Below are 13,509 nucleotides of genomic sequence, written 5' to 3'. Positions count from 1 at the left end.
CTGTTATGCGGTTGTGAAATAATGGAGCATTAAAAATTTGTTAGGATGAGGCAGATGTATGTGTGTGTGTGTACGTGTGTGTGTGTGTGTGTCTGTGTGTGTGCTTCTCCTCACGTGGGCGTTGTTTGATTGTTGTGCCAGACTGCAGGGATATTGATTTCCTGGGGTGTGTCACAAGTGCAGTTAGACAGAAAACCCATCAGTGCATGTGTTTGCTTGTGTGCATGTGTTCTACATGCTGGGGCTGTAATAACAATTAGTGTTGATTTCATTGATTAGTAATAGCAGTAATAGGAACAGTAATAATAGACAAAGCCTATCACATATCTCAGAGGCCAAAGTGATGTATTGAAAGGGCTCATTACATCAGTATTCAGTTTCTGATAATAAGAAAGAAATGCAGTGAATTTGAGAAGCTATTGCTGGTAAATATTTAGTTTTTACTTGATAAGTGACTTAATTAACAATAAAATTGGCATTTTATCATTCCATTGAAAAATCAGTAATTTCATGTTTTCAGTTGTTTCAGCAGTGCACTGTGCAGTGAGGGTGTGCACCTATGTGTGCATTGGTTTGAGCATGCATTGGCTCTGTTATAAATGCGTGTTAGCCTGTTGCATGAATCAGGGGTGGGTTGATCAGGTTAGATTTGCATGTCTTTGTGTGTCCAGCAGTGATTTGCGGTTTTGTGTGAATGTGGTCCTGTGTGTGTTTCTGCTCCTTGAGGGCAGTGAAGGTCATCCATGCCAGCATGCTAAGACAGGGCAGCCTGCCGTCTCTCTGCCTCCATTACTGTCTCCTCTCATCACCTCACAGCAAGACAGGGATGAGGGCAGGAAGTTAGACAGCACAGAAACAGGAGTACTGTATATCATCACAGAAGCAACCAGCCTGACAGAGAGACAGAGAGAGAAACATCGATGATATCTCATGTCAGTGTTGCAGTTTTCCTCTCTGCTCAGGTTAAAGATCGATTCCGCATAAATTACAATTACACACCAAAATGTATTTCACATCCACCAGCCATGTGCAGGTATACATAGATATAGACCAGACAGACTCAGTAGCTCTTTGTCATGTAATTTAAGGTAGCCTCATTAATGCAAAAACATTTGATGCCTGTATGAGAGGGGAAAGAGACAAACCAGGTCAGTGGGTGAACCACGTCAGAGTAGAGAGAGTGTTGGCAGAGCAGACGAGCTGTCACACTGTGTTTTCTGTGTCGTAAGTCTCCTGGCACAGTTAGGACCAAGATTGTAATCCTCAATAAATGAAATGAACCGTTTCAAGATTGTTAACAGAAGATTGCAAAGTGAGTGTTGCTCAAGATTGTTTACAGGATAAATAATTAATTTTGAAATGGAAGTTTTGATGCTGTGTTTTCACTCTGCTCTGATATACTTATTATTATGTACTGAAGCATGTCTTGTTCGGCTGGCCTTGCAGGATCCCCACGCAGAGGAGTTTGAAGACAAAGAGTGGACGTTTGTCATTGAAAATGTGAGTACTAAACTATATCTCTTATCCTTTTGTCTCCTCAGTCTTGTGTGTGTATTGTGTATTATTGCACTGCACTTTGGTTTGGTTTGTATTTATTTTAATCTCAAGGGAGCAAAAAAATATGTATGTATGGTGAAGTCTCTTGCTCAAAGGCCACATGCACTGTCATTTAGAATGAACGGGGTTTACAGCTTTGGGTAAAACAACACGAAGAAATAAATTCCTCATTTTCAGCTATTTTCAAGGTAAATCCTCTTTGCATTACACATGCAGGTTCTGCCACCATGTGGTCAGCTTATGTTATTACATGCTTCTCTCAGTGGGAATGCAAGCCCTCAGGTTAAACCAGTAAGTGTTGACTTGGATCATGTTGTCCTACATGCATGACCACAACAAAAAGTTTTTGCGTGTGTGTGTGTGTGTGTGTGTGTGTGTGTGTGGGGATTGGCAGCATTTATCTATGAATTTATTTACTTATTTATTTTATTTTGTTCATTTGATGTTACCACATGTTTAGAACAACTGCCATTTCTATAACAGTAATTCTTTTACCCTTTTCTATGTTTTTGTTATACTGGTCACACCACTGTTTAAGGCAACAGAAGCAACAGCGTTCGATGGAGTATTAGATGAAAACTCAGACTCATAGCTAATAACGAAACAGGGAAGGTCGAGAAGTAAGAGAAATCGATGAAGCAGTATGAGAGAGGAGAAAAGATGGACTGAGGGAATAGAGAGAGAGGTGGAGACTATTTATACTATACTATTTATACATGTTTGAGCAGTCTGCCAGGAAATTCGAAACTTGCTGCTCAAAAGTGATTTTTCTGTGTTCCATACATCTGCTGGAGCCAGTTCTGTGATATGTTTGCCTAAATGATACAGACATGTTGAACAAACGAGGCCTTTGTACTTACACATTGCCTTAAGCTGTTAGTGGAAAATTTAGAGTTCTTCAGAAACCTATGACTAATGCTCTCCTTGGCAGGGCTGCGACGTGGTGTCTCCTCAACCCTTTTGTCTGCAAATATTGTCTGTATTAGAGTCAGTTTGTACACTGTGACACTGGAAGGAGACCTAACAGCACATGCCATCATTGTGCTAATTGTTGTAGTGATAAAATTGATAATGATATGTTGTTTTGCTCTATGAGACTTATTGCTGCTGGACAGACAAAGGCACGAGCCTTTCTATCTTGCAGGGAGTCTGTGTCTTGCTCAGGCGCTTCAATAGAGTGAGTTTGTGCTGTCAGATGTCAGATGCTTGTTCTGGTTCTGTAGTTGAAGGATACCCAGCCTATTGAGTACGCACTGACACATATCACAGTGCAGTCTCTATAAGTTTTCAAATAACTCTCTCTGCTGCTCACATTTTGTTTGTGTTGGTCAAGATTCGGAGGAAGCCCAGATCGAAAGATCACCAATAGAGTCTGCAGGGTCTTTCATTTTCAGGAACTGTCGCACCTTTTGGCAGCCTTGACTTTCTGAGGAATACAAGCCTTTACATGTGTTGCCAAAACTGCTGTCACCAGTTGGGAAAAAGTAGATTCCTAGTCTTACTTTGTATTTGCTGTCATAAAAGCTTTTGTTCTTATGAAATTATAGCTCTTGTATGCTTTTTAGTAACGGATTTACTGCATCTAAAGGAAACAGTAGCTTTCTGTTATGTCAAGGGGATAGCTATTGGCAGGAATTAGTCTTTAAACTTGTGCAACAATCTCAAGAGTGACTGACTAAGACGAGCAAATAAATCTTTTTGACTGTTTAGCGAGCGAGTGTCATTAGTAATCAACAAGGACAGACCTCTGAGACTCCTCAACCCTCTTTCTTTTTTTCTTTTTTTTAAGAATGTTGGTAGAAAAAAAGAGTGGCTGAGTGCTTTGACACTGTCACTTTCTGTACATGTCAAGCTCAAAGGAACGACAGCAGAAACTGCTCTACCTTTCTGTCTTTGATAGAAAGCTGAGAAGACAAGCAGGTCAGCCGGTGTTCTCCGGCCAGAGCGTGGGAGAGAGCAAAAAGAGAGCAAGAAAGGGAGAGAAAAAGACAAGTTTGTGGGTTTGACTGTGTCTCTGCATACCTGACTAATGACAGAAAGATCAAAGCCGCACCAGGAATGGAGAGCACAGAAGAGGGAGGAAAAAAAAGGAATGGAGGAGAGGGAGGAGGCAACCTTAGACCTTCACATACACAGATGCAGAGGGAGGGAAATGATGGAGAGATGGGAAAAACAAAATGAGAGAAAGACTAATATGATTTTATGGTTGAAGGATTGCTATGTCTGTTTATTTAGAAAATACTTTCTCACACACACACACACATACACACACACACACACACACACACACACACACACACAGTGTATTTTAATGGCCCTTGAGTAATAATAAAACCCTGGTAAGCAGGAGACAATAGACTGAATAATGCCTCAACAAAATCCAGTTTGCCCTTTAATTTGAAAGACTCCTAATAATCTTTTAATGGTGATTTCTCACCATTCACAGAGCGGACAAGCAGAAATTAAGGATCTATATAAACTGACCACAAGAGGGCAGTCTACCCTAAGATCTGTGAAAACCCTTGTACAGATATTTTCTACTTAATTCATTGGATCACCCCCTTATGTCACCTGTGTGTTTGTCTGTGTATATCTGTGTGTCAGTTGGAGAGGTATCTTTGTGAGGAAGCATGCGCCCGTATGTCTGTGTTGATGTATGTGTGACAAAAGGTGTAATGTAATCCATACATATTAGATGTTTATTATATGTCTGATCATATTTTATTCTGACTCTGCTTATGTAAGCATGAGTGGACAGACACCTCAGATCCCCCGTGCCACCCCCACCCTTCAGGTATCTAAGGTAATATAAAGTCAGGAGAGATGAATGAATGCGGTAGTGAGTGCTGCTCTGAGGAGGAGGCACAGAAGAAGAGGAGAGGTGAGTTCTCCTGACCCCTCATCAGACAGCGGAGGAGAAAGGGGAAGAATACGCCATTGTGCCTGAGCGCCGGAGATGATGAAATTCAAGATCCCCGCGCTGTGGCTTCGTCTTAATCTGGGGGCCCAACCTCGCGCTAGGCTAATCCCTCCCCGTCGAATTACTGGCCCTGGCTAGATTGTATTTTGTCATTGAAAATGGCAGTGTCAAACACTACCTTTTTCTCTCCTCTATTTGTTCGTCTGCCAAGGCGAATCGCATAATCAAAATACACACACACAAAGAGAGAGAGAGAGAGAGAGAGTGACAGAGAGAGGGAGAGGTGGCAGGCTGAAAATGGCTACACAGTAGTATCTCTAAATTGCATGCTACCCTTGCCTTTCACCCTTTTTCAAATATGCACGTATTATCAAAAAGGTGGGCAAATTGAGAGTCAAAAGATTGGACGGCTATATTTGAAGGCATTGTGCTTACAGGCTCTTTTGTGTGTATGTGCGGGGGGGGGGGTTAATGTGTGTATGTATGTCCGTGTGTATTCTCTATGCGTTTGCTTTTCAACCAAAGCTGGAGATGGTAGACCAACTTCCCTCATCTTCAAAGCTTTGTGGGAGGATTTAAATACACACACACACACACACACACACACACACACACACACACACATATATGCAGGACTGTTGTATTTAAAGTGAAAAGCTATTATGTCTGAATACATTGAATATACAGTGATACACACTCCAAGGCCCACTCTCCCTGCTCCTCCCCCATCTCTCTTCCTCCAACTCATACTTCACCTTCTTCACTCACATTACATCAATGTCACTCAGAAAAGAAGGAATTTCCAAATCTATGGCTGCTCTGCCACATCACCGCTCACACTGTTTGACAGCCTGTCTGCTGCATGTTGCCACATTTTAAATATCGATTCTGAAATAGCAGTGGCGGCCTTTAACTGCCACTTACAATACTTCAAAACCTAGACAGTCCTTGCAGTCGGAGTGACTGTGTTTTTCTGCTGCATAAAAGGGAAAAGATCTGTCACAGAGCCATACAAAAAGGTTAAAAACCTGCTGAATACTGATCTTTTTGTAGGGTGTTTGCTCAGTTTTCCTTAAAGGTAATGTTTTGACATCCAAAGGAAGGATGTGTGGACCAGTGTTTGAATATGAAGGTGTTTTCATCATGGCTTACGATGATGTTTCGGCCATGTTGCCACTGCTTTCTTTCCCCTTCTCTATCTCTTTTCTCTTTCTCTCTTTCAGTCCTCTCTCTGAGGTGATGTCCTCCTGTCTATTGTGGACCACATCCAACTCCATTAAGGCCATTTCCACACCACAAAGCTCCCACTTCGTACACACACTCATACAGTCACACAGTGTCACATACTGACACAGACGCACACACTCATCTCACCACACACACACACACAGTGGAAAACCATGACACCCACCACTCACACATACATACGCCAACCTACCTCCATCACCTTTACACACGCATGCACACAAACACACACACACACACACACACACACGCTCCCTGTATTGTACCCATAGCCATGGTGTGTATAGCCCCCCCCCCCCTCCTCTGTCTGGAACACATTACGTAGGCCAGTGGCTTGTGAGCGCTGACTGGGCCTCGGGGAAGAAAAACACAATTATTTCAACCCTCGGCTATTCACGCAAAGGTGACAAAAGCTGGTATGAAGTATGAAATCCCAAAAGTTTCTCCCGTGCCGAGGCCGACAAATTGGGATTAATTTGCGCTCGTGTGCACGCGTGTGTCTCCAAAGTTTTCACCTTTGCTCATTTCCCATTTCTTAAATAGTTTGGAGAACTCAAAAGGCTTCATTTATTGTGTCAGAACGAAGGGTGTGTGTTCGCTCAAGTTGTTTGTGTGTGTTCACACTGCTAATTTTAAATAATATATGCCTTATTGTTAAAATGTGGAAGGAACACAATGTGTGTGTGTGTGTGTGTGTGTGTGTGTGTGTCGCTGTAGGAAGGTGGGGGCGCTCTTAGTATGGGATCACACATTCACACACGCTTTCCAAATTAATTTAATCTAATTAATCGCCCCGAGGAGAGGCAACAGATGCTGGTGATTACCCACCATGCCTTGACCCCCCTCCCCATGTGGGCACATACACACAACCACAAACACACAGCGAGTACACACTACAGACACACACACACTTAACTATCACAACTCTAAATGCTGCCTAAATGTGTGCAGCTCTCATGCATTACTTTTGCAAATTGAAGCATTGATTAGTATTTTTGTGGGATAAATAAGAAAATGACAATACAGAGTAACTGACACCATCCAACTGAGCTCACAGCAAATGAGCAAAAAGGTGCATGTATCTGTACCTCAGTGTGTGTCCGTGTGTGTTGGTATATTTGTGTCTTTGTGAGAGACTGCTCCCGCGTATGGGGAACTGATTTTCTGATGTGTGTCAGTGAGTTATGTGTTAGGGTTCTGTGTGTGTGTGTGTGTGTGTGTGTGTGTGTGTCTGTCTGTGTGTCTGTCTGTGTCTGTTTTAGTGGGTTGTAGGTGGCTGCGGAGGCCGGGTGGTCCCTCCTGTCGCCCTAATAGGCTTACTGGCCCCTAATCCACACCACACCACCCCGTCACATGGCCGGTCTGCTGACTAACTGCTACCACCACCATGAGGTGTGCGTGTCACTATGTCTCTGTGCGGGTGTCGCTTTTGTGTGTGAATGTGTCTGTGTGTGTGTGTGTGGGTGGTGTCCATTTGAGAGCCTGTGGATTTGTATTCTCTAGTTAGTGTGTATATGTGTGTCAGAACGTGTTTTGTGAGCATTTGTGTAATTAAAACACTTGATTAGTTAATAATCCAGCGAGTGAATCTGCTTCCTTTTTCTGTTTTATATCATTTTAAAAGAAATATCAGTTTTTTTTTTTTTTACTGTTGGTCAGTCAAAACAAAAATAAAACTGAGCTCTGGGAGCTACTTCGGGGATAGTTATTTTTGATGGATTGAAATGATAATTAGCTACATTAAAATGCATTCCTTTTTACACCTGTACCATAATGTATCCATTCATATGTCTCTTCTTGCTCACACACATACGCCCATACACACAGGCACCTTCTGCTCTGTACAGTTTTGGCACACTATCGCTTGGCACACGCCATATCTTCTATCTTTGTGTGTGTGTGTTTTTGCTTACATGCATACATGCATGTGTTTTTTAATTAAACTGATTAAACTATTGCCCCTGACGATGTGGGGCTTTGCTTCTGTGCTTACATCATCTTTTTCATACTCTCCTCACTCTCTCTCACTCTCTGTCTCTGTGTAGCTTTATGTTTAGTCTGTCTCCATATTGTTTTGTCTGCCTTACCGTTTTATCCGTGCCCTGTTTACTCTCATCTCTTGTCTCTCGTCCTTATGTTCTCCCCGCATGCTGTGAGTGAGAGAGACACATGTTTGCAGCGTGCGTGTGCCTTTGCATACAGTCTTAGTATGTTGTTTGCGAGTCTGTGTGTATGTTTTTATGTTTGCATGTGTGACTTTGTGTTTGTGTGTTGTGGCGAGTGAGTGTGTCTTGTCCCACTGGTCCAGGTTGTGACCTCGGCTTTCATCTCCTTAGTCTGAGGCTCCTGCAGCCCGCTGCGCTCCGCTCCCAGCCAACAACACAGCAGATGTCACCAGACGCTGCAACACACACACACACACACACACACACACACACACACACACACACACACACGTACATCATCTGTCACATGTGCATCATCTCATACACACAGACAAACTCACATTCTGTCACACACATACACAAACATATAGATACATTTCTAGTACACACACACACACACACACACACACACACACACACACACACACACACACAGAGTCTAAAACAGCCCAAGCAGGTTTTTGTTTTGCTTCATACGGTGTGACGTTTGACCCTCAAAATAAACATCAAAACACATGTGTCACCCTTCACCTCCTTCTTTCCACCTGTGTGGCCTTCACATGATGACACCCGAATTTCCGTGTGTGTGTGTGTGTGTGTGTGTGTGTGTGTGTGGGGGATGAGATGTCAGTACTATTATTTTGGCAAAACTTTAATGGAAGGTGTATCTCAACACTGGACATATAAAGGCGGTGGGACGGTAGCATGCCTAAACAAGGTGAGAGGTTGTGATTGGTGGGGGACGCGTCGTGTCCAGATGGCAAGAGCTTTAGGCTGACGTTTGACCCCCAACAAAGTTTAATATAGTGTTTCATCAAACTGCTTTTGAATACAGCACTGCAAGCTGATACTGCAGCCAGTGAAAGAACTTGGAAGTCACAGTCTATGCAGACGTGACTCGTATGCTCCTCAAAACAAAACGCAAAACAAAGTTATTCTACACTTTTTACAGTACTTTTAATATCTTTTAATGAAGTTTATGTCCCTGTACATGCCCCCCTTTTCACTGGCTGTTTAGCCATGGTGGATGGTGGAGTTCTTTTATGTATATCAAACAGACAAAAACAAATGAGCATCTGTATACCATAGCATTTTTCTAAGATAAGACCTACAGCAAATATTGGGCATCCTGGTATTCTAGAAGTTTATGATGCACACCACGTAACCTCAGTGTCTATAGCTGTATTCCAGCAGGCAGCCTTTATTGCATAATATCAGTCAACTATCAGTAAAAGTTTAAAATGACTGAAAACGGCAAATATGCCGTTGTGTTATGAGATAGCGATAGAGGGTAGCAAAACAGACGTTTCATTTCAATGAAAATACCTGAAAAGAAGCTTATTCCTGTTACACTATGAGGGTGGCTGTTCTGTGTGGCCAGGCTTGTCTGGGCCCTGCAGGAGCTGCCAGCTCACTGTGTACAGGCTTGTGCCAGTCTAGAAAACATTCTGTACCACCTCCTCCTGTTACTGCCTCCTGTCCCCAAGCTGACCCAGAAGACACACACTGAGTCACACACACCTAAACCCCCACAAACACACACACACCCACATTCACCTACAAACACAACTGCTGGCAAGGTTCAGCAGAGGTGTCTACTGTATCAGGGATTTCTTTAGGTAGGTGTAAACTGAGCCTCGAACCAGTAACAGCGATGTGAACGGGGAAGTCGAGGTGGGGAGGTAAGAAGGAGGTGAGGGAGACAAAGTAGTGAGGAAGCAGGGAGACTCAGATGCTATTTGTTCAAGGTGTGTCATTTGTTGTAAAAGCCATCCCACACATTGAGTCTCTCTCTTTAAATTGTCTTGCACGTGCGACACCTGTTTGTGCAGCTGCATATCCAGTGCTGACCTGCAGCACCTAAAGCTGCAGAACATTAATAAGAATGAAGCTTCAATTATTCTTGGATTAAGTTTTACACATTGACGACTGTTGACATACAAGCTCCGGTTTTCTTGAATGATTTATTGAACCATTCTTTTTTGCCATTTTCTGTTTTCCATTTCTGAGAGCTACAGTCCCACTATCTAATCGTAGGCTCTCAGTGGTACGTTATTGGCCGCCACACCCTCTGTTATCAGTCATCTCCCAGGTCATCCTCTATCACTTCATGGCTACACATCCTGTCACCTGCCCTCCTCCTCGGTCGGCTCTAATCCGACTTTTTCCTCCCCGTCCTCATCTCACCTTGTTTTCGGTGTCATGTGTTACATGGCGATGATGGGTGGTCAGACAGTTCTGGTGCGACGTGAGGCGCGATGGGACAAAGTCAGTGGAACAGTTATTATCTCCATCGCTCGGTTATTTATTTTTTCTCTGTGCGACTTAAGATGGCTGCTCGCGATGGAGACAGGCCTGTGTGGCCCGCAAAACACTGGCCCAGCAAATCCCCCTGTTTATCCACAAGCTTGACCCGCTGGGCCTGCGTGGGCCGGTCGTTAGCTCTGTAGATCCGTGCGTGGGTGGTGCTGGTGATGATAGAAGATGTGTGTACATGCACAGAGGCATATGTGATGAACTTAGGTTAAACTTGCGTGTAGGTTGACTCTTTTGACATTATCTCCTCGAGATCCGCTCATAGTGAGTACGTGCAAGTGTGTGTGTGTGTGTGTATGAGCATTTTAGGGAGAGAACACACACACGCGCACACACACACACACACACACACACACACACACACACACACACACACACACACACACACACACACACACACACACACACACACACACACAGTTTCTGGCAAACTGAGGCGACTGTTCTGCTAAGTGGCAATGAATAGGGTCTTGTGATCTGCTCTGATGCCAGTGCTAAGCCAGCCACTGACAGTTAGACTGATCCCCAAACATGTCTCTGTCTCTGTTTGGGATATAAATCTGTACTTGGAGTACACCCATGGGTGTTGAGGAGATGTAGCGAAGGACACATTCCCACCATGAGAGCGGTGCTCGTATCGGATGTGTCACTTGTCATTATTATCTTTTGAATTTAGTAAATGAATGTCATTACAGACAAACAAAAACATTTTTTGCATAGTAGGGCTGTCAGGTTTTAAAAATAATGAAGTTTGAACAAAGTCAAAGTGGCATGTAATTTGTTCAAACTAATTCGAACACCATCCATAAACTGTCACCCATGTTCAAATTGTGGAGTACTTAGCTTTAAATGTCTTTTTTAAGCAACCCAGGAGTTACCGGTTGGGTAGAACGCCAATGGAGGCAGTATGGTGGCCCCTTGATTGTCTTAATGCCAATTGGTTATTAGTCATGAATGAACCTGACAGTTATAGGTTATCCTCCTGTTTCACTTCGAAAAAGATCACAGACCAAAAGGGCTCATCCGCGATGTAGATGTTTAGATATGAGAGGGAGCTGTTTGTGTTTCTGTAGTGAGTGTGTGTCACATATAAATGCACATAAATAGAATGCACATCAACAGAATTGGGGGAACCCTATTGTTCTTTCGTGGAAAAGGAATTTCAAAGAACAAGCACTCACCCACACACACGCACACACACACACACACACACACACACACACACACACACACACACACACACACACACACACTAAGGCACACCAGCTCCTTATCCAATCCCTCCACTAATTCCCCCTTGGTAGAAGGTGTTCATTGTTTCTCTTTCATTCTAATCTCTCCCTCTCCTTTTTTTAAAATCCATATTAGATTCTCTTTGAGTTGGCCACAATCAGAGGCACTGAAGCAGAGCATCACCCTGCTAATGCTCTTTGTCTCCCCAGATTTGTCACTTAGCATGGAGAGTACACCTTTGTCATGGAGCAGGGTGGGAGAGAGGCAGACTCTCACTTGGGGCAATTGTTTCTTGTCACAGGCCATCTTAACCCCCCTCCCCCTTAAGCAAATCAGCTTTGCTCTGGATTAGGGCCCTATCATAGCTCTGTCAGATCTCAGCAGCCTGCCTTAAACAGCTAAAACAAACAGATCCTTAAAGTGAGAATTGAGTGGATATGGAGATTCTGATTTATCCCCATGTTGTCTTTACCTGGAAATCATCATTTGATATCTTTGATATATAGAGGGTGCGTTCGTTCTTGAGATGATGTTAGAAACCGTTAGCATCCTGTTCTCTGATAGCTGAAGTATCACCGCAAAGTCCTAATAATACTAGCATGATACCAGCACTTTCTAACATAACTAGAAGCCTGTATTCTTATTTGTGTGTACCTGCCAGAGGTTGGATTTTGTCAGCAGTGTATCAGATCTGCTGTATTGGTTAAGTTTTCTGCTATAGGTGTGTCTTTGTCGCAGTGTGTGTACTGTATGGAGCTGTGGTCAGCCACAACTGTCATTCCCTCTGTTACACATACACACATACACAGACAGACCCACTCAAACATGGATTGACACCCCACCTGCCTCACCCCCTTTTTTTCATGTCTCTCAATTCTGTCAAACTTTATACATAGATTTTATTGGACATGCACACACATACCTCCACCACTGCACGCCACCAGGGTGAATCTGCCATCCTGATATCTGAACTACTGCTTCATTCAGGGGGAGTAATCAATCCCAGATAGAGTAGCAGGGGGGTATTGGCTCAGTGGCTGTGAGTGTGTGGTGATGTTATTGGCCATTTTAGGCCTTAACGATGGCCAGAGATGGTGAAATGGCAGGAAAAGTGATGAGCAGGCACTTCATAGACCAGGAATGAACTCTAGCTATAATCCTGTGGACCTATCTCTCTCTCTCTCTCTCCCTGTTTCTCCCCCCTCTTGGTTCTGTCTTTCCTTTTTGCCCCTCTTTCATTTTTCTCCATCTCTCCTCTCCCCTTTCTCATGACTTCTCTTTCTATCAGTCTCTTTTCTGTCCACCTCTCTGTCTTTCATTTCTGTCTCCTCTACCCTTCTCTCTTTCCACTCTCTCTTCTTTCCAAAACCCCCCACCCCCCCCATGTCCCTTTCTCTTTCTCCGGCAGAAGTGCAGAGCCAGGGCTTTTGCCTGCTGGTAATTTATTTTCCCATTAGCCCCCTGTCTGAAGTGCATGCTCTGGGTCTGAGTGTGTGTGGGGGGCACTGAGGGCCACCCAAAAGAAAGACCCAGAGAGTTGAAGAGAGGAGGGCACCCTGGACACACTGATAAGACGAGAGAGAGAGGGAGGCAAGGGTGGGAGGGACAGAAATGAAGGGAGAAAGAGAGGACATGTGATACTGCCTGGGTGTCCATCTAAGCATTTTTCGCTGGTTGTGAATTACGATGTAGACTAATTAGGAAAGCTTGATGAAAGTGGCAGATTTCAGTGTATCCATTACTTAATTAGCTGATTAATTGTTCCGCTGGGAATTGGCAAAAATTTGGATCAATTGTCATTTATCAGGCAAAAATGCCAAAATTGATGATTTGCTGCTTTTCTCTGTTTTATACAACTGTAAATTGAATATATTTGGATTTTAACTGTTGGTCGGACAAAACAAACAAAACTTGTAACAGGCTTCTTTCACTATTTTCACCATTGTTGACATTTCCTTAATTTAACAGTTAAGTTGCAGACCCAGTGTTAAGACAGGTTACTGTTCTTGTTATAGCTTAGATCTCATCCTGAAAAGGTTTTCTAATTGGTGTGGAGGTGATAGCTTTTGTATC

The 13,509-nt window shown here is 43.4% G+C and overlaps 1 protein-coding gene across 4 annotated transcripts in view; it reads left to right on the top strand.

Annotated features, from left to right (window-relative positions):
- ehbp1 (EH domain binding protein 1) overlaps nucleotides 1-13,509 on the top strand; it is a 144,899-nt gene that overhangs the window by 20,715 nt on the left and 110,675 nt on the right. For all 4 annotated transcript variants that reach the window (XM_022752930.1, XM_022752931.1, XM_022752928.1 and 1 more), the window contains exon 5: nucleotides 1,447-1,500. In XM_022752930.1, the coding sequence (XP_022608651.1) occupies nucleotides 1,447-1,500 (54 nt within the window). The remainder of the gene's footprint in view (nucleotides 1-1,446; nucleotides 1,501-13,509) is intronic.

Source organism: Seriola dumerili, unplaced genomic scaffold (genome assembly GCF_002260705.1).
Source record: "Seriola dumerili isolate Sdu_G_001 unplaced genomic scaffold, Sdu_1.0 BDQW01000187.1, whole genome shotgun sequence".
NCBI lineage: Eukaryota > Metazoa > Chordata > Actinopteri > Carangiformes > Carangidae > Seriola > Seriola dumerili.
Note: the sequence above shows the minus strand (reverse complement) of the source record. Positions and strands in the feature narration are given on the sequence as shown.